The sequence below is a fragment of the Lontra canadensis genome, unplaced genomic scaffold, assembly GCF_010015895.1.
Source record: "Lontra canadensis isolate GAN:19392208 unplaced genomic scaffold, GSC_riverotter_1.0 scaffold43, whole genome shotgun sequence".
Lineage (NCBI taxonomy): Eukaryota > Metazoa > Chordata > Mammalia > Carnivora > Mustelidae > Lontra > Lontra canadensis.
Window position 1 is genome coordinate 13586219 of NW_022631037.1, and position 22756 is coordinate 13608974.

At 46.1% G+C, this 22756-nt stretch overlaps 1 protein-coding gene across 6 annotated transcripts in view; it reads left to right on the top strand.

Moving 5' to 3' along the window:
• CDK12 (cyclin dependent kinase 12) overlaps positions 1-22756 on the top strand; it is an 83282-nt gene that overhangs the window by 52813 nt on the left and 7713 nt on the right. For 4 of the 6 annotated variants that reach the window (XM_032871493.1, XM_032871491.1, XM_032871492.1 and 1 more), the window contains exons 15-17: positions 8031-8140; positions 8648-8791; positions 12513-12612. In XM_032871493.1, the coding sequence (XP_032727384.1) occupies positions 8031-8127 (97 nt within the window). In that variant the 3' untranslated portion in view covers positions 8128-8140; positions 8648-8791; positions 12513-12612. Of the gene's footprint in view, positions 1-8030; positions 8141-8647; positions 8792-12512; positions 12617-22756 lie in introns of those variants that run through there. The other 2 variants (XM_032871496.1, XM_032871497.1) reach the window with 2 other exon arrangements.

Sequence of the window (22756 nt, forward strand, 5' to 3'; positions counted from 1 at the left end):
TTAGGAGTTCTTTGTCTCAGAATCTCTATAGTCTCATAAAATATTTTAAAAAAAAAAAGTTCTCAGGGTTTGAAGAGGTGCTTCAAAACACAAGGCTAGGAACTAGAGAAGAAAAAAGGTTGGGGAAACTGTAAGGTGATTTTTTTTTTTTCTTTTTAAGTAGAAATAGTTACACAAATGATGGTGCCAGGCCATTGAAAGAGTTGAGCCTCAGTGTGCCCTGACTCCTCCTGAAAGGAGAGATAAGTGGGTTTGAGCTCAACTTGTCAATGAAATTTGTCAATGGAAGTTGGTAAGAGGCTGTTTAGAATAGTCTCTTAAATATAACGACCCCCCACTACTTCTTATGTGACCATGAGTAGAGTAGGCATGGAGATTAGTGTTCCTAGCTCTGTTGAGATTTCCTGATGTGTTGCCAATCCAGGAAATGAGTAAAGTTGTTTATAAGGGTAAAATTCCTATTATCTTCAAAATCTTTCCTGTCTCCAGGAGAGAATTGTTTTCCCATCTCTTTCATGGTTTAGGACACTGAGAACTAAAATTTCCCTTGTGTATGCTGCAGTCCTGCTGGTTATGACCTAAGTAGGCAGACAGCAAATAAAACCCATTAGAAGACAGGAAGAGGAGCGATAGGTTATCAGGAAGTTGTTGGTGGGGTGAGCAATCATATAAGGTTAAAGGGTACACCAGAACAAGGAAATTTAGAAGATGAATTCAAATACTGGTGATGAGAGTTGCCAATCTGTTTATAAATCCCCAAAGTTTATGATGTTCCCTTGCCTGTGGGCTGTCTTTACCCAGAATGAGAATGGAGAGCTCAAGATTGTTCCAATTCTTGGAATCCTGTGTTCCTGGTTAGCCTCCAGAGAAAAGGAATTTGTTTTTAGTCTTTATTATAATTTCAGATTCATGACTAGGAGTGTGAACTTCAACCTATTAGATAATATTGTTTCTACTTCATAGCAGTGACAGTCTTTTTATTTCTGGGCCTAAAGGCTGAGGACCTAACTAACATGGACTTTTTTTTTCCTCTATCACAGCCAAGGCTATTTCTAATTAAAGACCATGCTGTTTTGGTATATACATTTCTTAAGCACTGTCTTTTCCCAGACAGGTATCCTTAACTATAATGGTAAAGTTAATGCCTCCAGGAAGTTAACAGTTAATGTTCTTCATGCTGGGATTTCCTTTGTTATTAAAGATTTCCCCATAGTTTGACTGTCTCAGGTATGGAGTTACTTTTCAGTTCACAATTTAGTAATGCTGAAGGGCTAGGTGGAATGGAAGTGGGGAGTTTCCCAAGTGAGTAAATATTCAACCATTCCAGGGGAGAGGTGAAACTGCTAAGTCTTTTGGTTGTCTGGGAGGCAAGGTGAGCATTTCTGGACACGCTGGTTAAGTTTACTGTCCAGGTGTGGCATTTCTCATCTATAGGAATACTTTTAATGTTCCTTTAACCTTAAGAATACTCTCAAGTGAACATTTACTTCAAGGTAGGGTTGAAAGACTTTGGGGGAAGTATGACACCCAGAGGAATTGCTGGTGGTACTCTACCACTCCTCCCCATGTGCAGCCATCTCCATTTCCTGTCCACCCACTTTTCATTTCCTGTTTTTCACTCACTGCCCAGCTTGCATGCATTAGGCCTACCAGAGGTATTGATTGCTTAATCCTACAGGATATTTAGAGTTACTCGTGCTTCCTAGTTTTGAAGGGTAATAGAGGCAACTGCGAAGACAAATGTCTATTCCAGATCCTCAACTTACTGGGCAAGAGGTGAGGGAAGAAGCAAAATAACCATGCTTTCTTACTACTAAGGAGATTTTAATTTATGTTGTGTGGGGTACAAGAGATTCCTTTACTGGTCTAGGAAGGGCAGGAAGTCTCAACACGTCAATTCATCCTCTTCCCTCATATCCTCAGACATGCTTTTGGTGATGACGTTTCTGAGCTCAGCTGCAGATGGTGTCTGTGGGAAGTAAAGCTTGGTGAGTGAGAAGAGGGCCCTGCTATCCATAAGAAAGCAGATGAGGATTGCTTTGATGCCCTGGTGATTAATCACTAAAGTGCCAAAACGCTTTGGCCACTGAATTGCTCTCCTACCTATTTCAAAAGTTAGTCCAAGGCTGAGAGAAAGGGGCTGATATGAAGTTTGTCTTTAATACTCTCTAGATGGGTGCTTGTTAGTGAAACTTAACTCAATTTGTAGCCCATAGCCACAGCATACTTCTCTAGAATAAGAGGATATAGCCATAAAGCAAGTTCACTTAGACATAGTTTTCCTAGGACTTGGAAATAGATGGATTTTTAGGTGTTTTGCTCTGGTGTGGTTGTAAACAATAGATAATGTTGATAGTTCCAAAGGAATGAAGGGCATTTTATCCAAACCAAACCATCTGTACAGGGATGCAGCATGGAGAAACCCCACAAAGGCTACAATGTAACAGAGCTAAGTGAAAAACAAAGCTTGGGTCTTGGAGGATGTTTTTTTCTTTACCTTCAGGAGCCTGTTCTGATGGCTGTCTGAGGGAGAGGATCCTTTTACCTCCTGTGTCTCAGAACTACAACAATACATACCTTGTAGGTGAGGTGAGGATCTGCTTGTAGACAGATAACCCTCCCACCAAGGGTAATGCAATTTTGAATGCTTTTGGGCCCTGGAAAAAAAGAAGCTGAATTCAAAGACTTAGAGAAAACTTAGAGGAGTCTGATCCCCTTTATAAATTCAGAAACTTCTGAGTGTGGCCTTATTACCACTATTTGTATTTTATGTTAGGGAGCCAAAGGCCTCACACAATACGAAGCAGTATGAGAAGGAGATGTAAATAAGGGGAAGAAGGAGATCTGTAGAGCAGTCTGTTAGCTGGGCTGCAGAAAGACACTTAGGGTATACTTGCTTTTAAAGAATACATAAGAGATATGGGGTGGAAGGAAGAATTATGGTTGGGCTAGTTAAAAGGGATAACTGCCTTAAGTTTCACAGTTCATTTTAGGGAGGCCCCATTAAAGGAACACATGGAGTAAAGAGTTCCTTTTGATTACAGTAGTGTTACCTTTATGGTTGGAGGATGGGCTTTAGAACCTTAGGTTGGGAGATTTTTTGAAGATGTTTTCACTTAGGGAAGCTTGATTATATCAGGCAAATAACATTTGGGAAATTTTGCCTCCCACTGCTACCTATGTAGTTCAAGAGAATAATTAAGAAATGAGGAAGGGATGATATGGATGCATCACTTTAAAAAAGTTACTTGTATTTTTGGAGTTTTAAAACTCCTGAAAGTGGTTTTGTGTATTTTAGGCTAACCTGGAAATCCGGGTTATTCCTCTCTCCTTTTTTTTAGATCCAAGTGAAGGCTGTGCATAGAAGAGTAAACAAACCAGAATATGTGAATTATGAAGAGTCACAGACTGTTAGAACTACAAAAGGACATTAGTTTGTCTAGTTCAGTGCTGTCCAGCCAGTTAACAAATAGGCCCAGAAAGGTTGAGAACCTGTGGTTTGGGGAAGAAGGAAGGAGAGAATAGGAACTAATGTTGTCCGGGAACTCACCATGTGTCAGGCACCGTGCTAAATGCTTTACTTTTATTATCTTGATCATCAAGCACCTTGAGGCCAAAGGATGGAAGGAGTAAAAGGAAAATCCCTCTTATTATTCTGAGCAGTAAGTAGGTGATAAAGGGGAGTGGCAGATCACTATTTCCTGTCTAACTACATAGGGTTAAACTACAGGAATTGAAGAGTCAGTGTTTGAGAGTGAGGTTAATCTAAGGAAGTACTCACTAAATAGTTGAGATTCATGATTAACTTCTCTATTTCAGGGGACGTTCCAAAAATGTGATGGTCAGAGGTAGGCTAGAGGCAGAGCTAGTAGAGAACAAGATTACTTTTGGCTTTGGGGTTGATTTGCATTCTAGGAAATCAGTCCACAACCTGAGAATATAGATTAATCTTACAAATAAGGAACAAAGTGGGGCATCTCATCCTATGGGGTGGTCAAAGAAAATAGTGTTTATATCCTAAGAATCAAGGAGATAAATGTCTTTGGTGACTGTGCTTGTTTTGGGGTTTTTGTTTTGTAGCACACTTTGAAGTCATGAAACAATTTATAATTTTGGAAAGACTCGGTATCAAGTTCAATGTTGACAGGAGCAGGTGGCAGCCTGAACGTTGCTATTGAGAATGAGATTTTATTCCTTGTAGTTGTTTGATATGATATCCCAAGTGTTGTACCATGAGGGCTGCTTCGGTAGGGACCAGTAATGTCATTAGCAGAGTCATGTCCTGAGTACAGGACAACTTCTGGGGAAGATTAAGGGAGGATCTCAGTTTTTAAAGAAGCTTCTGGATCAAGTGAGTTGGGTCTTATACTTGGGTGAGAAGTAAGGAATCAGTATTTATAAGTCAGCACATTAATGCAGGCTATAAAATAAAATAGTAACCTAGTACAGAAGTAGCCAGAGCCAAGAAATAATTCAAAAAGTTAGAGTTAACCAGAAAAGATTCTTCGAAAGTAAAGAAGATAGGGGAACAGATGAGGTGTTCAGATGAAGAAAACTCACAGAAGAATGTTTATGTGTGTTTTGTGCAGAAGGCTATGAATGAGCTACTCAGGGTGGTAAAGGAGAAGAATATTAAGAAATAAAGTTGGAGGAGCAGTCTTGTGGGCCTGAATGAGGAGTTCGGATTTGATTTGGTAAGCATTAGCAGGAAGCAGAGTATGATGGAATGAATATGATGTTGAGGACTTTGGCAGATGTACTGGGTCAAGGAAGCTGTCTATCTTGGTAGGATACTTTTGTTCTTGTCCAGATATGGGGCCCTGAGGGCCTGCACTAGAGTGGAACAAAGAGAATGAGAAGAAAAGAAGGGGGTCCATAGGAGTTAGCAAGGCTTGATGATAGTTTGGATGTGAGAGATGACCCCAGGACATTAATCCTGTTGATGGTGATGAGAGCTTGGAAAGAGGTAGCTGCTTTGTTTTTAAGAATTAGGAAGTGTTTACTTCATTAACCAATTGATAGGATACGTCTTTGTTTAGTATTTCAAGGTCTAGGGGGGAGCGGTCAGCACCCCTAGGAAATAGCAAGTGTGTGGTGTGCATCCAGATGATCATCTGCACTCTGCCCTGGGCAGGTGGGAGATCCAGGTGAAAGAGAGCTTATTGCTGGGGTGTTCCCGCAGACTTCAGGAAGGCTATCCCTCTCCAGATCTAGGAAAGAAAATAGTTTTTTGCCAGTTTCTTCCCCTTTAATGCTTTGAAAATGGGATATGACTAGCCTGTGGCAGCATGTGCCTGTGGATGCACAATTCTCTGGCTTGTTTCTTGGAAGGCCTTTTTCTGTCCCTCCCTGGGGGTCATTTGTATCTCTGGTTCCTGCTCCCAGAGCCATAAAGTGGGAGCCCCCATTTATTAATTGGGTTGGGATTGGGGAGGGGGTCCACGGGGGACTCTTTAGTGCAGCAGGCGGGGGTCTTCCCGAATGAGCCCATTAGCCAGCCCCAATGGCAGCTGAAACGGGGCCGCAGCCAAGTCCTCTCCGTTTCAAAAACCCTCCATTGCCTGCGGCAGATCAGAACAAGGCCTGCGGGAGCCCTTAGCTTCTGATTGCAGCTGTGAGGAAGGACAAAACAATTTATAGGAAGCCAAGTAGCTCCTGTCTCACTATTTCTTCCTTTCTGACTTTGGGGAGGGGCAAGACTGGGATGTGGCCCCCCCACACACCATAGCTTCTTACAAGGCAGGTACAGGCCTATAGTAGGAGAGAACAGTAGTGAGTGTGTTTGTGCTGATGGGACATCTATGTCAATGCTCTGGATCTGTTTACACATGTCTTTGCTTTTTTCTTCCATCCACATGCAGTTGTATTTGATACATGGTCCTCCCTAGGGCAAAGCCAAGCGTGTGCTCAGATAGTCTCAGTTGTATGTCGGGCAGCATGCTTATCACACTCTTTCTCCATACATCTGCCTTGTTCCTTCTCTGCCTTGTCAAGATTCAGGGTTAGAGCTAGATCACCTTCTTAACATCTCTTCATAATAGAAGGAGTTGGGCACTGAGAGGAAGGCCTCCTACTGGGACTCCCTCATTTGTCCCTTTGGTTAAGCCAGCATGAGAAAAGCAGGCATCTCTAGGGGAGCTTCTTTCTGCAGTGGCCCAGAGAGAAGGTGGGAAGGGCAGGAACCCCTCACCTGATAAAAGGAGGGGTTTCCTTCCTCACAGAATCACAGAGGGCCAGACCTAGAGAGGAACCCTAGAGATCACCTAATTCACTCTTTCAGTGTACAGAGTGGGAAACAGCTTTGGGGAAGGGTAATGTGTTGCCCACTGTCTCATAGTGAGTTAGTTGGTGGCAGCTAGCCAAGACTGGAGTCCAAGAGGCCAGAATCTTAACCTACTTGAGTATAGAGCCCCTGACCTTAAGACTGCCAACTCCTGTGAGCACTGACCTTCCTCAGGAAAGAAAGGTGGGGCTGTGAGGTTTTGAGGGGGAAAGGTAGATTTGAAAAACATTAGTAGAAAAACTAAGAAGTTTTATGTGTTTTTACTTCAAAGACTCATCTCTCCATGACCAAATTGTACAATTGTAATTTTTATGTAGTAAGGAGCTCTGTTCATTGGGGATGCAAGTGGCAGCCACTGCCAAAGATCTTGATGCCCCCAGAGTTACCCCCAAGTTCCAGGAGCACTTTGCCACCAGCTCTGGGGTTTGGAAAACAGAAGAAAAAAACCCTCTGAGGCCCAGTGAGGAATTTACCCTAAATCTCAACTCAGGCTCTTTTGCATTACAATATAACTATAGAAAAGCAAAATCTGAAGGAAGGGAGGAAGAACATGCCTCACCTTCTAGGAAACTAAGTGGTCTCTGAATGAGAGAAGGCATTATGGAACTCTGAGTAAAATGAGTTATCCTCTGAGATTACTGGGAAATGAGGTTGGAGGAGGGACCCCCTACTCCTCTCCCTTACTAAGTTTGAGTTGTCTGTTTTTTCTCCTTTGATGAGGCAGAAGGAAGGTGGTGTGGTGTCCCACAGTGACCTAAGCCTTAAATAGTGTGTTTAGTGAACTGACAAGCACAGCAGGTTCTGAAGTTATCTCACTTTGATACTAAGACTATCCCTCTTTGGACCTCTCCGAGAGGTATCCCTTCTAGTGCTTATTTTCTGAGCATATGAGTGTGGGAGCCAGTGATGTGTATAGAGGGAAATGCTAAAGAATCTCTAAGCTGGAATCAGAGTCTTGGAGAGAGAAAGGTACCACTGGGCAGCTTAGAGATAGAGTTGTGAGCCTCGGTCAGAAGGGTAGTGGGTCTGCAAAAAGAACATTGTATGCTGATGACAAAGAAACAGATCCTAGTACATAACCTTTACATTTTCTCCATCACACCCCAATTGATAATATTGGGGGTACTTGAACTGGTCCCCATGCAGATTCCTCCCTACATAGGGAGTATGTATGTTAGACTGACTTGTCCAAATTGCATCAAGTCTGCTGTCCCCTCACAAACCTCCTTTCTGTCTGTTAGGATTTTCTTGTTTGTGTGTGTGTGTTTGTTTGTTTGTTTGTTTGTTTGTTTTTGCCTCCCAGTCTTTCTTAAAGAAGCTGTTTTGGACAAGGCGATAATGATCTGATCTAAAACTAGATGGCCTCCTCTTGAGTAACCTTCTTGCATTAACTTTACATTAACCTTGAACCTTCATTACCCTTTATAATTCTGAGTTTCTGGTTCTGTTGAATTTCTAATTTATCTCTTAAGTATAGGAATCATTGTTTTTAGTTTATCAGACTGGGAGCTGGTTCCCAGGAGGTATGACTGTTAGAGCAGTTATAATTCTCTCTGAGAGCATACTTAAGGTTCATCTTAATCCTTCCAGGCTTTGCGAATTCAGGTTTGAGGGAATTGGAAGAGTGGTGACCATTACCATCACTGTTACCTACTAAGGCCATATTCCCTGGGGGAAAGACCAAATTTCTCTTCGGTGTCTAGTCCCTTGTCTCATGTCTAAAGTAACCTGTTATTTTCCTTTACAGGTGGCAGCAGCGGCAGGAAGGATGGCCCTTGAGGAATTTGGTGAAATCCATCAGTTACCTGGCATCTGGAGCTCGTGACGAGTTCAGTTTTTCATAGACTCTAAAACCAGGTAGGGACCTAAGACCAATCAGAGGTTTCAGGTACACTTTTTTAAGAAATTCCCCACCCCCACATACAACTAGTTTCAGGGAAGTTTCTTATTCCCAAGGAAGTTTCTTATTCCCAAGATCTCCAGAAAAGTTTCTCTGACTTTTTATTTGACGCTATTATGGTATCCTACCTTCTCATTAAGAATTTCTCCCCCTGGTTAGAGTAGGTGACCCTCTTTATTAATATTGACAGTCATTTCATTCCTCTTCTTTCCTCTTGGCCCACTTTGCTAATGGGTATTCCTCTTTGGTGGGATACTGATGTTGGTTACTCTTATCCTCTCCTCTACAACACTCGTCCCACTTACCCATCACCACCACCACCACCACCACCACACACACACACACACACACACACACAGCCTTGCCTTCTTCCCCAAGAAGCTATTTTCTCTCCCTTTCTGAGTGGGATTGGGCATGCTGTCCCTTCTTACTGCCTCTCATCAACTTCTCTACCTCCTTTCCAGATTTGATGGGAGCTCCCACCTGTCCAGACAATATACAAGACACAAGAAGTAGAGGCCCACAAGCCTGCTTCTCTCTAGCCTCATTGCCCAGAACCAGGCAGGTCATGAGTTTCCAGTGCTCACCCCCACCCTTCTTGCTGCCAGGTAGGTGGCTCTTCTGTCTACCCACTAACCCCAAACAGGGTCGTATTTCTCCCTGGAAGTATTTTTCTCTGTTGTTAAATATCTCCAATAAGGGGAAGACCTTAGTGACTCACCTCTCTGCCTTGTGACTTCCAGTTTTAATCTTTAGCTGGATTAAATATCCACCCCTTTCCAATAGTTCAGAACAATTTCCCCCTTTTAGTTGGTGTGGAAATAAGGGACCAGTGAATATGATATTTCACCCTGGAGTGTAAGGGTCCAATGACAGGCAACACTTCTCTTGGGGCTGAAAGTCTAAAGCCCCAGATATCCATTCTGCCCAGTGGCCTGGCATACTTGGAGAATACGTGGATCTCTCGAGGGAAAGCTGTATTTATCCTGTGTCTATTCCCAAGGACAAGAATCTCAGGCTCTGAGAATCTGTCTTTATTCATTCGCAGACCTCTCCGGGGAGTAAGAAAGGATTACCATATAGCAGAAACCAACCATCAGGGGCGCCTGGGTGGCTCAGTCCATAAAGCATCTGCTTTTGGCTCCGGTCATGATCCCAGGGACCTGGATCGAGGGTGGAATTGAGTCCCACATCAGGCTCGATGTTTACTGGGGAGTCTGCCTCTCCCTCTGCCTGCTGCTCTGCTTGTCTCTCTCTATGACAAATAAATAAATAAAAGAAAAGAAAAGAAACCCATCATCAGGTGATAGTGTCTGGAGTTCAGGTGGCATAATTCACGTGGCAGGTCTTATCCAGGATCTGTAAAAAGTTGGTAGGGATGCCACAGCCGCTGCTGCCATTGGATGTGACATCAGCTTACCTTTTGCTTTTAGGCCTCCTCTCTCAGCAGTTCCTCTCTTACCCCTGCAAGCCAGACAGCAGCCCTAGCAGGTGCCAGCCCTGGATAATGTACACCCTCCCTGGTTGACACATACCTGGGATGCAGGATGGATGGGAATGCAGGAGATGTCCCTCGAAGTGGTCGAGTGATAGTACTTTCATGACTCAGAGATCATCAACATTCATAATTCTGCCCTTCCAGACGCCAGTCTTGGTGTCTGATCCCTCAAAGCTGCAGGGCCACTTGGGCAGCTGCAGTCTTGGTTTCTGCCACACGAGGGTGCTGCTGACCAATTAAAACTCCTGCCCCTTAGCAGACAGGAGTTTGGGTGACAGGGGCACCCTTTCCTCAAGACAGGGATCAGAAACAATCTGAGAGAGCCTGAGAGCCAGGCCCCAAGAAGCCAGAAGAATGATTAATATCACTTTCTCTTCCTTAGAAATGGCCTGAGGCTCTGAACAGTCTGCCCTAGTGGCCTGACATCTCAGTATGTTTCCATCTGAATTCAGGAAGCCTCCAGCTCTGGGCACCAAACATCTTGCATAGGTGCTTTTCTCCCTCAGGGTGTAATAGGGTTCAGCTGTCTCCAACACCTTGACTGTCTCCCTGCCTCTTAAACAGTCACTTTCTAGTCCAGAGGGTAGGGGTACCTTTGGTTTCCGGAGAAAAAAATCTCACAATTGTTGGGAGAGAAGTATCTTTCTTAGTGAGAGAGTGTTGGGGAGAGGGCTGAGAATGGGAAAGTTCAGCCTTCTATATGCCATCACCTCCCCTATCACAGACCTGGAGAACTGAAGATGGTCCAGTGGACGTTTGCAGCTTGAGTGGCTGGAGGACACCTCAAAAAAAGGTGTCAGAAAGCCGGGTGGGGAAGAGGATGCCTTGGCCCGTGAGCTTTAAACTGATCCTGTATGGGGCCCTTTTGGGGGTGAGGTATCCCACAATTGATCCTCAGTCTTCATGAAGCCCTTCCAGGCTGAACAGGCTAAGGGAGATGACAGAGGTTCTCCTCCTCCCTCCTACCCCCGTGCCCGAGGGCCCCTCCCCAGGAGGACAGCTTGATTAAACAGTCGGTGCTGCTGGAATTACTGCACAGCTGGCGCTCCCCCCAGCACCCTGAGCAGAGCAGCAGCGCAGATTAAAATCTCCAATTAGCGTTAAAGTGAAGTGAGGAGGTACTGAGGCTGCCAAGGAGGCCAGGCGGGGGCCCTGGATCGGCAGACACCCCCACTGGTGCCTGGGTTCTGAGCTCCACCCCCCAGTCATCCCTTCTTTCCTAGCTCCTCTCCCAACAGCTCTCAGTGCCCACTAGCTTTGCATTGCTTGGGGCCACAGGACTTTCTGGGGGCAGAGGGTGGAGCAGATGCCTTACCTGACAAAATGCTGGGGACACTGTAAGTGTGAAGGAAAATGAGCAATCAGTGCTTGTCAGGGGAGATACCCTGCTCACAGCGTGCCAGGCAGCCAGGTTGAGGTGACTTCACACGCCTGCCACTGCTTTTTGCCTAGAGAAAGGGCAAACAGGACAGGTCCTCCAGACGCAGACCCTCTTACCTCTAAGGTGCTGGGTGTTGTGGTGCCCACACAAACATCCATCCTTGTATATTTTATACTATCTGACCCATCTGCTCCCACCCAAATTATGGCTCTGTTCTTCCTCATTCCCTCTTTTATTCTCAGCTTTCTTGTAGGTAGGGGTAGGCACAGCCTAGCTTGAGAGCATCGCCATGCCCTGCCACCTGGGTCCCAGCCGGCTTCTCATTACCTTCTTTGCAGTTTGGGGAAGAGCGGGGATATGCCAAGAATGGAGGCCTCAGACTCTCCCAACCTCCAAACATCATACCCCATCCTAAGGGCCCTCTACCATTTACACTTCCGCCCTTCACTCACCAAGCCCAGAAGGAGGGCAGCACAGCAGCCACACCCTCTGACTTCCCTCTGCCCCTTTAAGGGAAATGGAGGTGGGTACCCAGCTGACTGAACCTACTCACACCTCCAGAAATTAGACACCAGGGCACAGTGCCACCCTCCCGGGCTGGCACATGCTACCCTGGCAGAGGTTCAAATAACGCCACCCCCCTTCATTCTCCCACCCCGATGTCTTCCTCTTCTCTCTCCCTCTTTCTTCCTCTCCCTCTCTCTCTTTTTTTTTTCTCAGCTCAAAGCACAGCTGAGCCTTAAAAGGAAGGGGGGAGACCAAGCTGGGGCAGGGGGGTGGAGAGCTCCAATAGCACGTTTTCACCTGCCATTTAATTGGATGTATTTTTAATTAATGGGACCTTAGGGACCAACATGAGACAATCTGATCTCTGAATAGGGACAGGGGAGGGATTGGGTTAGGGAGGAGGATTGGGCCACTGGGTGCGGTTACTGGGAACCCAGGCCCATCAATCACTGGCCACTTTGCACTCTGGCATGGGGAATAGTGAGGTGGAGGAGGAGGGGTGGTGCTGGGGTTAGTTGCCAGGATTCCTCCCCAACTGCCAGGACCTCCAAAAAAAGGATAGAACTATACTAGTTGACTTGGGTCTGAGGCCCAAAATTGCAGCCAGGATATTAGGTAAGGCAATTTTCTTGCTCTTAGGATTTTGTCCAGTTGGGCCAGTCCCTGTGAATGATGTAAAACTGAAAGGAAAGTAGGGACAGAGTTTTGAGGTCCTTGAAGAGAGAGGGCAAGAGCTAGGGACCATAGAACCAGAGACTGTGTGAGAGGAAAGAGGAGGGCAAGGTTTAAAGATATTTCTGAATGTTTAGACATAGGAGAAGTGCCCTGGAGGTTACATGCAAAGCATGTAAGGCCTGATGCCTTTGGGTTGTGACTCATAGAAGCTTACTGCTGTAAGGGAGAGAACTTGGGAGTTCATCTTGCCAAACACTTCACTTTACAGATGTGGAAATGGAGACCCAGAGAGGAAAAATCAATTGAATCCTTTCCTGGAGTTGCTTTGTGTTCCTGGCTTCAGAGAGTTCCTGGGAACCCAAGGAAAGGTAGGTAGGTAGGTAGGTAGGGCTTGGGGAGGGAAGTCAAGGGAAGAGGTTTGGCAGGATTATTACTGGAGTCTTATATCTCTGGCCTCCAAGACAGAAGCAAGTGAGGGGAGTCAGGCAGACGCATTGTTGGAGGAATGTTTCCCTCATACACGTACTTTCCAGAGGTCATCTCATCTGTTCCCCTGCTTCCAAGTAGACAGATCCCTGAGATCCCCCCCACTCTCTTGGGATTTTACTATATTCTGTAAAGTCCACAATGTATCAACTACCCTAGTTCCTTAACTAGGAAATAAGTTTCGCAAAGGTGACTAAATATTGAGCTCTTTTGAGATCTTATTACAGGTTTCCCTGTCACAGTATAAACTTCTAGAAAAAATTATGCTGAAGAGTGGTCTTACACCTCTTGTCCCATGTCTAGGCCTAAAACAGAGAGGGTTAAAAGTCAAGGCTCTGAAGGCTGAGTCAGAAATGCCTCTGTATTCATGCGGTGCCAAAGCACTTAGTCAAGCCCTATCTGACTTTGTGCAGTGTTGGTGCACAATGGAGAGGAAGGAGTGTTTCCAGCTTTCCACATCCCCACTCACTGTTCAGACACTAGGGTTAAGGAGGCAAAGAATGAAGGAGAAAAGGGTCTTTCCCACCAGGTTGCCAAAGGTGGCATTTCCTGGCATTTTCTTCCTTCCTTAAGAAAATTCAAGATTCTTTGTTCTGTGCTTCATGAGACTAAGCTGGAGTCAGGCAAGGGTGGGCACAGAGCGTGGAAAGCAGTGTGGATGGAAACTTCATCACACTTTCCAAGCCATCACACCTTTCCCCTACTCCCAGAATTATCTTCTCTCTTAGTATCCCATTTTTTTTTAAAGATTTTATTTATTTATTTGACAGACAGAGATCACAAGTAGGCAGAGAGAGACGGAGAAGCAGGCTTCCCGCTGAGCAGAGAGACTGATGCGGGACTCGATCCCAGGACCCTGGGATCATGACCAGAGCCAAAGGCAGAGGCTTTAACCCACTGAGCCACCCAGGCACCCCTAGTATCCCATTTTATATCCCCAAAGTCCCTGAGGAAAAGCAGGATGTGCCTCTGTAAGTGACCCACATTCACCCTGTCTTACATTTAGACCTTCAGGATCATCTCCTTGCCTTCTCTACAAACAATAAATAAGAAGGACCCCTCACATCCCCTCAAGACAGTCTGGAAAGAATCCATCTGCCTCTTCCCCTGCTTCCAAGGGCCTATAGTAGTGGGATCTGGGAGGAGAACTGTGCCAGGAAATTGAAAAGGAAGATTCTCTTGTCTGGGAAGGTCCAGGAGGAGCCTGAAAAGGGGGAGAATATGGAGAGGGGAAATTTGGGAGCTGAAGCCGGTAGTCCCATCTGTGGGGCTGGCTGCCTAACCCATGGTAGGCTGTTCATACTGACTATTATTCACAGGATTTATTAGAGGCTCTTGTCTACAGGGCTACTGTTTCTCCTTTGAAATACAGAGCAGGAGCAGTGGAGAAGAACAGCAAAGAAGAAGGGGAGAGGGTGTCAGGCTTCGGTAGGCCCTTTCTTACCCCTTTTCCACCCCTGCTCCATCCCTGCTCCAATATTGGAGGGTCCAAAAGGCCCTTAAAGCATTCAATCTAGGGGTGCCTGGGTGGCTCAGTGGGTTAAGCCGCTGCCTTCGGCTCAGGTCATGATCTCAGAGTCCTGGAATCGAATCCCGCATCGGGCTCTCTGCTCAGCAGGGAGCCTGCTTCCCTCTCTCTCTCTCTCTGCCTGCCTCTCCATCTACTTGTGATCTCTCTCTGTCAAATAAATAAATAAAATCTTTAAAAAAAAAAAAAAGCATTCAATCTAGATCCTGGATGTTTCTCTAAGGAGCAGGGCTTCCCTCCCCAAAGTCCCACTGGCCCTGCCTCACAATCCCAAGGTTTAGGCAAGATGCCAGATCTATAGCCCTGGAGTCAGAGCCTGGAGCCTGGAGTCCAGAAAGATTGCTGAGCCTTTGCTGGGAAAGAGGAACAGACTTGAAGTAAGTGGGAGGCAGAGGTAGCAGCACCCAGAATGCCCCGCACTTAGGAGAAAAAGGAGCTCTGTATTGGCCCAGGGTCTGACGGGACTCCTCCTTTCCTCCTTCTCCCTCAGTGTATCCCATGGGTTAGTGAGAGATCTGGATGTCTGAACCTCCCACCTGACACATCAAAAGTTGTTATACATATCTCCTCTCTAGTTCCCCAGGCCAGGGAGGAGGGGAAAGAAGGCATCTCAGAGGTGGCAGTGCTGTGCTGTCAGCACCCAGGGAGGCCAAGGAGAAGAAACGGTGACCAGAGAGGGAACCAGGAGGTGATGCCTGCTCTTGAAACAGTCTCTTTATCCCATCCTCTCCAGCACCCCCTCTCACATGCTGACAAGGCTGTGTGCCCAAGTGTGCCAGCTCTCCTGGCTGGCAGTCCTGCTCTGCCATGCAGGCATCCGGCTCTCTGCTCCGGCACAGAGCACATGCTGGGGTCTCTCACACTCCTTTGCTCACTCATCTCAGTCTGTCTGTGTTGCAGATTCCTAGGGATGAAAGAGGAAGCTGTGGCCCTGTGAGTAGGAAGATGGTGGGCTTGGGGTCCTTTGGGTGCATATCTGCCTCACTGGAGGGCAAGGAAGGAGAAGGCTCCTGGCAGCTCCCCCGAGCTCAGGGTTCTGGTGACTCATAGCAATGGGGGCAGCTCATGAAAACATCAGAGGGGAAGGGGGCCCAGGCTTGTTGGAGCTCTCTTTTTACCCCAGTTCTCCCCAGCTCTGAGCTATATGGATGAGGTTCTCTCTTCTGAACTGTGGGGCAAGGAGAGGCTCCAGCTATGAAAGAATAGAGGGAAATGGGACAGAAGAGATTAGAGGAGGTTGAGCATTCCCAGAAAGAGGCTTTCCATTGAGGAAAGGATAGGTGAAGCTGCTAGTACCCTGTATATTCACTGGCTGCCCAGAGGGTCCTGGGCATTCGGATGTGCAGGCAGACACAACTCCTCCTCGGAAGGATTGCCGCTTAGTCTCACTACTCTCTTCCCTGGAAACAGATGCTGTAGATCATCAAAGATGCCAATTGCCTCTTCCCTCACAGGCCAGGTGGGCGGTGTACATCTTCCCTACTCTGAGTCACGGGGATGAGAGGATATTGTATTTGAGATCACATCAGCAGAAAGGGGCCAGAAGGTGGACCAGGAGAACCATTCATGCCTCTGACCTCAGTCCAAGGGACCTCCTTGTTTCAGCAAAGGAAAACAGGGATCTTTGGTACAGGTGTATCCAGACAATAGTGCAGTGAAAGATGGGCTAAGTAGGAGGAGAGTTCTCTGACAGAGCCCATTTTCATTTGCTTATTTCATTGCTCGCAGCCCTCCAGCTTGGAGTGAGGGGGTGCTCTCTGTTGGGCTGCTTCTGGAGATCCAGAGATGGTTTTGGTTGGAGAAAGTGATAGACCAGCCACTTTTCATTCTTCACTCTTCCTCTAGGGAGACAAACCTTCTCTACTCCCCTAGCTCTTCCTGGCAACATTGGGAGCCCAGGGCCCCCCGCTGGAATACTGATAATAAAGCTCAGTCCTGAACTGAGCCAACAAATCACTGGGCTCTGGTATAGAAATGGTGCTGTGAGGGGAGCCTGGGTGCCCCAGGTGGGTATAGGCAAGTGTGGGGAGTTTAGACCCAGGAGAGATAGTAGAATCACTCCTCAATATCACACACTCTTCCTCTTTCTCAAATTTTCTCTTTGGCCTCCCTTTTCTTCTACCTTCCTTCAGCTAGCTCCACTCCTGGCCACCTCACCCCTTTGAGTCTGAGAAGATATGGTAAATAGTTGTCTGTTCCCTACACTTTTCTCTCTCTTCCTCTACTCCCAAGTTCCAGCCAAGAGTTACCCCATTTGAACTCTTTGTACTAGTGAATGCCATCAGGATCTGAACCCAGAATCCCCAGCCTTTGCTGCCGCCCCCCAACTCTGAGAATGCCACTCTGACTCTGAAACTGACTCTTCAGTGCTCACCCTCCCCACCAGGGTAACCAGGCCAAGACTGGTATGTCCACTAACAACAAGGCCCCTGACCTGAGGCAGAGGGCTGCTCCAAGGGTGCAATGAGGCCCGGCCCTAAATGCAAGTATGCCTGTGCATTGGGCACACTGGTTTATTAGTGTTATTTCAGCATTGTGATGCAGAGAGAGTAAGTGTAACAGCTGCTCCTTGCTTGCAGTGTTTATTGTTACCTAGAGACAACCTCCTGGCTTTTTCCCAGCTCCCCCTCCCCCCAAGCCCAACCCCCTCCCTGCCAACAGTCCTACTCTCCCCACACTGATGGGAAATTTATAGCTTGCCCATACCATGCCTTTAACCCTCTCCTGTCCATAGGGTAGGTGGGGCAAGGGAAGCCAAAGAGAGCAATGGGCATGCTCGGGCCCCACCAGGGTAGAATGGTGTGCAGAGGAAGGGAGGAAGGGAGGACACTGCCCCTCCCCAATCTATGTGTCCAGACTCAGGCTCTGATTGCCCTCCCGGCTCTCATGTTGAGAGAAAAGAGCTTTGGACCCCAGCATCCTCCTTATAAGATGATTCTCTTCCCTGGGCATCTCTAAGCCCCCCCAGTTGGTCTGCCTGGTCCTGAACAAGCACAGTGAGGTAGTATTAAAACAGGATTAAATGTGGAGAGGCAGAATCCCCAGCCCTCTCCTTTCTGTAGAGATGTCATATCAAGACTAACAAGAGACTGTGGCATGAGGGATGCTGGCCAGACCTTCCCAACTAGGTAAATGTCAAACATGAAACTGGTTGATGAGTCAGGTGGGAGAAACTACCTACTCTATCTTTACCCCAAGCCAGCACTCAGGTCCCAAGAGATTCCCAGACCATTCTCCAAGCTGGTCTCCTTGGTCTGGTTAGGCTACTACTCCCTTCTGCTCTTCTTCCTGACCCATTTTCTCCCGCTTATCTTTGGGTTTGATAGCTTGGATTAAATCCAAGAGACCAAGAGGACTGAAACATCTTAGTCATAGCCTCAGCAGAATTGGGGAAAGAGAAGCTCCTCCAGTCCCTCCTGTATAGGACCTTTCATGGAAGGGTACCATGTCATATATTCAGCTGTTCCCACTGGAAATAAGAGAGTTTGAAGAGGGATTGGATTTTAGCAAAAAAAGAGAGGGCAGACATATGGAAAAACTTACTCAAGGATAGGAAACTTCAGAATGGGGATACTTCAGAGATTTTTTTTTTTTTTTTTTTTTTTTTTTTTTTGCCTGCCTGGAATAGGTTTAAGTCTGTGCCGACCAAGGGGAATTGAAAAAACAGGATTATTTTTCTGTGGCTTCTCCAGATTTGGGCCTCAGTGCAATTTTTTCACTAGCTCTGGGATTGTACCCCTTCTCAGTCCTTCTAAATGTAGTAGCTGATGGTTAGATCACAAGGTTGGGAGGCAGGAAGCCTTGGGTTCCAGCACCAGCACTGCCATTAAACAACTGGGCTACCTTGTAAGTGTTCTGGGTTAACTTCTCTGAGCCCTACTTTCCTTGTCTACAAAATTCAGATAAGCAACCTCTTAAGGTCGTAGAGAGCATTTAATGAAGTAATGTGTGTAAAACACCTAGGACACTACCTGATACTTACTAGGTACTCAGTGTTTGATACAATAAATTGTTACTTTTATGGAGTCAGCAGGGTTGACATTGCTTCGAAGACTCCATGAGTCCTCTGAAATTATAGGCCAAGTAACTGAATGTAGGTATGCTGGGAAGAATGTCTGTGATTGTCTTCATGATGTGGAGCAAGGGGTGGCAGTCTCCTGGAAAGGAAATAGCCCCAATCCCTTGACTCAGACTCTGCCATGCCCGTGCTTCAAACCAGGAGCACATTAGGCAGTGTTCTGCCTGGAAGTACAGCTTCATCATCTAAGATGGAGCTGTGAGAGATAGCCATTAGGATAGCAACATCTAGCATTTGCCAGGCACTTTACAGTTTGTCAAGCACATTTACCTGCATTAGCTCTTTTAATACCCAGCATATCCCAGTGAAGTGAAGAGAACTACCATTTATTGAGTGCCTACTATGTGCCAGGCATTGTACTGAATGTATTTTTTAGGCATATTTAAAGTCTATGGAGTATCATCACCCAAATATGTCATGATTTAGAAGACTCATCCCCTATTTTTAATCATTTAATTATTTTACTGTTATAAATAATATCAGAATGAACATTCTAACACATAAAACTTCATGCATTTTTAAAAAGATTTTATTTATTTATTTGTCAGAGAGAGAGAGAAAGAGCACAAGCAGAGGGAGAAGCAGGCTCCCCGCCAAGCAAGGAGCCCAATGCAGGACTCGATCCCAGGATCCTGGGACCATGACCTGAACTAAAGGCAGACACTTAACTGAATGAGCCACCCAGGTGTCTCCCTTCATGCATTTTTATAGTAAATTCTAAAAAGTAGAATTATTAGATCAACAGATACAAATATCCCCTCTTCCCTATGGTTATGGTCACTTTATAGATGTACACTAATGAGAATAATGTTTTTTAAATTTTTCTCTTTGGAATTCTGCAGTGAAACACAAGGGCAGCCCCTTTTCTCTCCTAGGCCCAGCAGAGAGACACTAGTAATGTAGCTTTTTTTTTTCTTAATTGAGATAATTATAGATTCACATGCAGTTTTAAGAAATACTACAAAGGGGTGCTTACATGTGTAAATTTGTATATCTACCTCTAGAGTCAAGGCACTGAACAGTTCCAACACCACAAAGATTCCTTATGTTGCCCTTTTATAATCACACCTACCTCACACCCTCCTTAACCCTTAGCAACCACTTATCTCCTCCACTTTTTGAAATGTTGTCATTTCAAAAATGGAGTCATACAGTGTGTAAGTTTTTAGGATTGGCTTTTTTCACTCACCAAATCCATCCAAGTTTTTGTATGTATCCTAGTTTGTTCCTTTTGTTTATTCCATGGCGTACCATGGACCACACGGACCACAGTTTGTTTAACCATTCACCTGTTAAAGGGCACTTTGTCCTCTTACTTTGTACTCACTACCAATTAATGAAGTAGCTCATTTTACTTGGTGTGCTATTTTATACTCACAATTATTAAGCTTCTTTAACCCTTCACGCATGGCACTATTATTATTTTCATTTCATAGATGAGAAAAATTGAGGCTCATAGTAAATAATTTTCCCATGATTACACGTTAAATGGCAAAGAAGAGCTTGGAATCCAAGCTAATAGGGCTCTTTCTACTGCACCAGACTTTCTCAGACCTTGACAAACATTGCTGGGAATCGGGTGTGGGCAGAACCAAAAGATGTTGGAGGCAAAAAGAGCAGTGGAGCAGCTTGGGTCAATTCAGGTGTTCACAGCTAACTTTGACTCATAGGTTAGAAGAATAGCAGTGTCATAGAGCAGGGAGCAATATGGCATGTGCCTTTGAAATTGTTTCCCCTGTACCAGGGAAGAACAAGGCTGAAGTGGATAGAGCCCATGACCAATCTGCCCACAGACCTGGGACCTGGAATCAGACAGGAAGCCTTTGGGTGTCTAGGAGAGGATGTGTGGCTAAGGTCCCCCATGGAAGTGTGAAGCTGAATGTGCCTCTGATGAGGTCTGAGGAAGCAGGCCGTGATGAGTGAGCTCTGTTCTAGAGGAGCAAGGGCAATAATAGCACTTTTTTTGGGGGGGGGGAGCTACAGGTTATTTACACACACACACACACGCACACACACAAACATGCACACACCCCTTGGGCAGGCCCAGTGTCTAGGACATGGTACAGGGGGCAAGCAGAGTAGAAGCAAAAGGCCAGTTCAGCACTTAGTCCTCACTTTACAACTGTTCTTTACCTCCAGCTGAAGTCATGGACAGCGAAATCAGAAGGAGTTGGAGAAATCATTTGGTCTGTCCCTCAGCCTGTGGGCACTGGTTGAAGCTGACAGGTGGAAACCTAGAGTTGGCCCAGACATGATGGGTGGTAGAGATGCCAACTTGTGGGAGAGAAGGTTTGGCTCCTCTCCTGGGAGCTATGTCTGGCCAAAGGCTGCCTCTTCCCACCTCCTGCTGGAACTGGCTCTTTTATAGCTGATGTTATCATTGCTCCATTGGCCTATTCCAGTGCCTGTGGACTCATAACAATCTTCCCTATGTAGTCATGGCTCTAGAACCAGGCTCAGAGCACATATCACTCTTCTCCATCTCCCCTGGCCCATAAGCAATGGCCCATCTCCCAGTCACACCCACCACCCTTGCCCAGTAATTCCAGCCATGGAGGATAAACACTGAGGCCTTCAGAATGTATAAGAACTACGCTGTATTATTGAAACAACCAGAGATACTATTCTGAACTTGTGTCTTTTGGCTGGAAGTTCTTAGACAAAGGGAGATCACTCTTTACTGAATCTTACTCCCACTGAGATTTCATGACTGTCGGAGGTCCTGAATGTGGCTGGGAGACAGCTCCTTTTTCTCCAAGCCAAGATGGCTTCTAACCAGGAAATCTCAGAACGCCTGCTTATTTCCTTCCCTTGGCTGCCCCTCTACTCCAGGTCCCCTTCTCTCCTGCCACCACTGCCTTCCCATTCCTTCTTTCTCTTCTCCTCTCTCTCTCTTTCTCAGCAAGTTTTTTATGTGATTACAGGCACTGCATGGTAATTAGTGCTAAACTCATTTGCACAACTACAGTTAATTGGCTACAACAATTAATTAATGTGTTGGAAATTTGGCACTGGAAAAAAAAAAGTTTGTCATCAAAAAAAAAGGGCAAAAAATTGTAGAGTGAGATACCCATAAAAATCGAGGGCAGGCTTCAAAAGCCCAGCTGGGCCTCAAACTTCAACCCGGCCTCAGATGCCTTCCCACTCTCAACTCCAACACATTTTCCTCTTTCCTCTTTCATTTTTTCCGTCTTCCTTTCTTTCTCTATTTCTCTTCTCACTCCCATCTTTTTTTTTTTTTTTTTTTTTTTTTTTTTTTTACAACTTAAGCAAACTCATTTCCCTGATAAAATATAGCATGACTAATGGCTAGAGCATGTAAAAATCATTGGGAAAATGTCCTTGGAAGACGAATGCATTTTCAGCAGAATAATTAACTTAATTAACAAATTCACATGCATATTCATCAGGCTATTAATGTCTTCTCGGCTCAGCTTGATGAACATTGCGGTAATAACCATCTCATTTACATACTGCATTCTACTGCGATCCAAAACAGAGACAACATACAGGCGTATACACACACACACGCACGCACACACACACACTTGCACGAATACACACAACATGTCTGGGCCGCTTTGACTTCCAGGTTGGCTGGGCGTGTGTGTACGTGTGTATGCGCGCGCACGTGTTTGGTGTGTGTCGGTGGTGGGTGTCTGGGAACTCCAGCTGGGTGGCGTGATCTTTAGAGGGTCCTGAGTTGAGGTAGGCTAGAGTTGCCCACATGTGAATGTCTGAGAACTTTAATTCTCTCTGTCTCTGCCTCTCTGCCTCTTTTTCCTTGTTTCTTTTTCTCTGTGTCATTTTCTCTCTTCTTCTCTTGCCACCCCCCCCCCACCATGTCTCTAGGGAAAAACTTGGTATCCGTGCCAACTTTTCCCCCCCTACCCTCCTCCCTCTCTCCTCCTTCCCCTCTCCCAACTGCTGCCAGCCGGCATCAGCGCCGAATTGCCATCTCCTTGAGCTCTCTGTGGAGCAATCTCAGAGAGCAGTAAGGTGTGACGCGGGGCTCTGCCGGCTTCGCAGCACCGCCTGCGGAAAGAGCGCAGGATGGCGGAGGAAGATTAAGAGAAATCTCGAGCAGGGCTCGGCTGCCATTGGTGTGTGCAAACGCCGAGGAGGAAGGGAGAGGGAGAGCGAGGGGGGGGGTGGAAGGGGGGGGGCACCAGCAGCTGTCGGCCTAATTCTCCTAACACTCTGCTTGTGGTCATATTAGAAAAACAGATTATGCCCCTCGGTGCCACTCACTTATACTTGACATACGTTAATGTTCTATATCTCCATTCTCGAGTCTTGACAACAGTGGACTTTAGGTCGAGGAGAGGATAGGAGTCTGGGTCGCCAAGGGGCACAAAAGACCCTGCCCTCTCATTCTCTCCTGACCTTCAACCCCAGCCTGTACTCGCTCTTTAGAAAG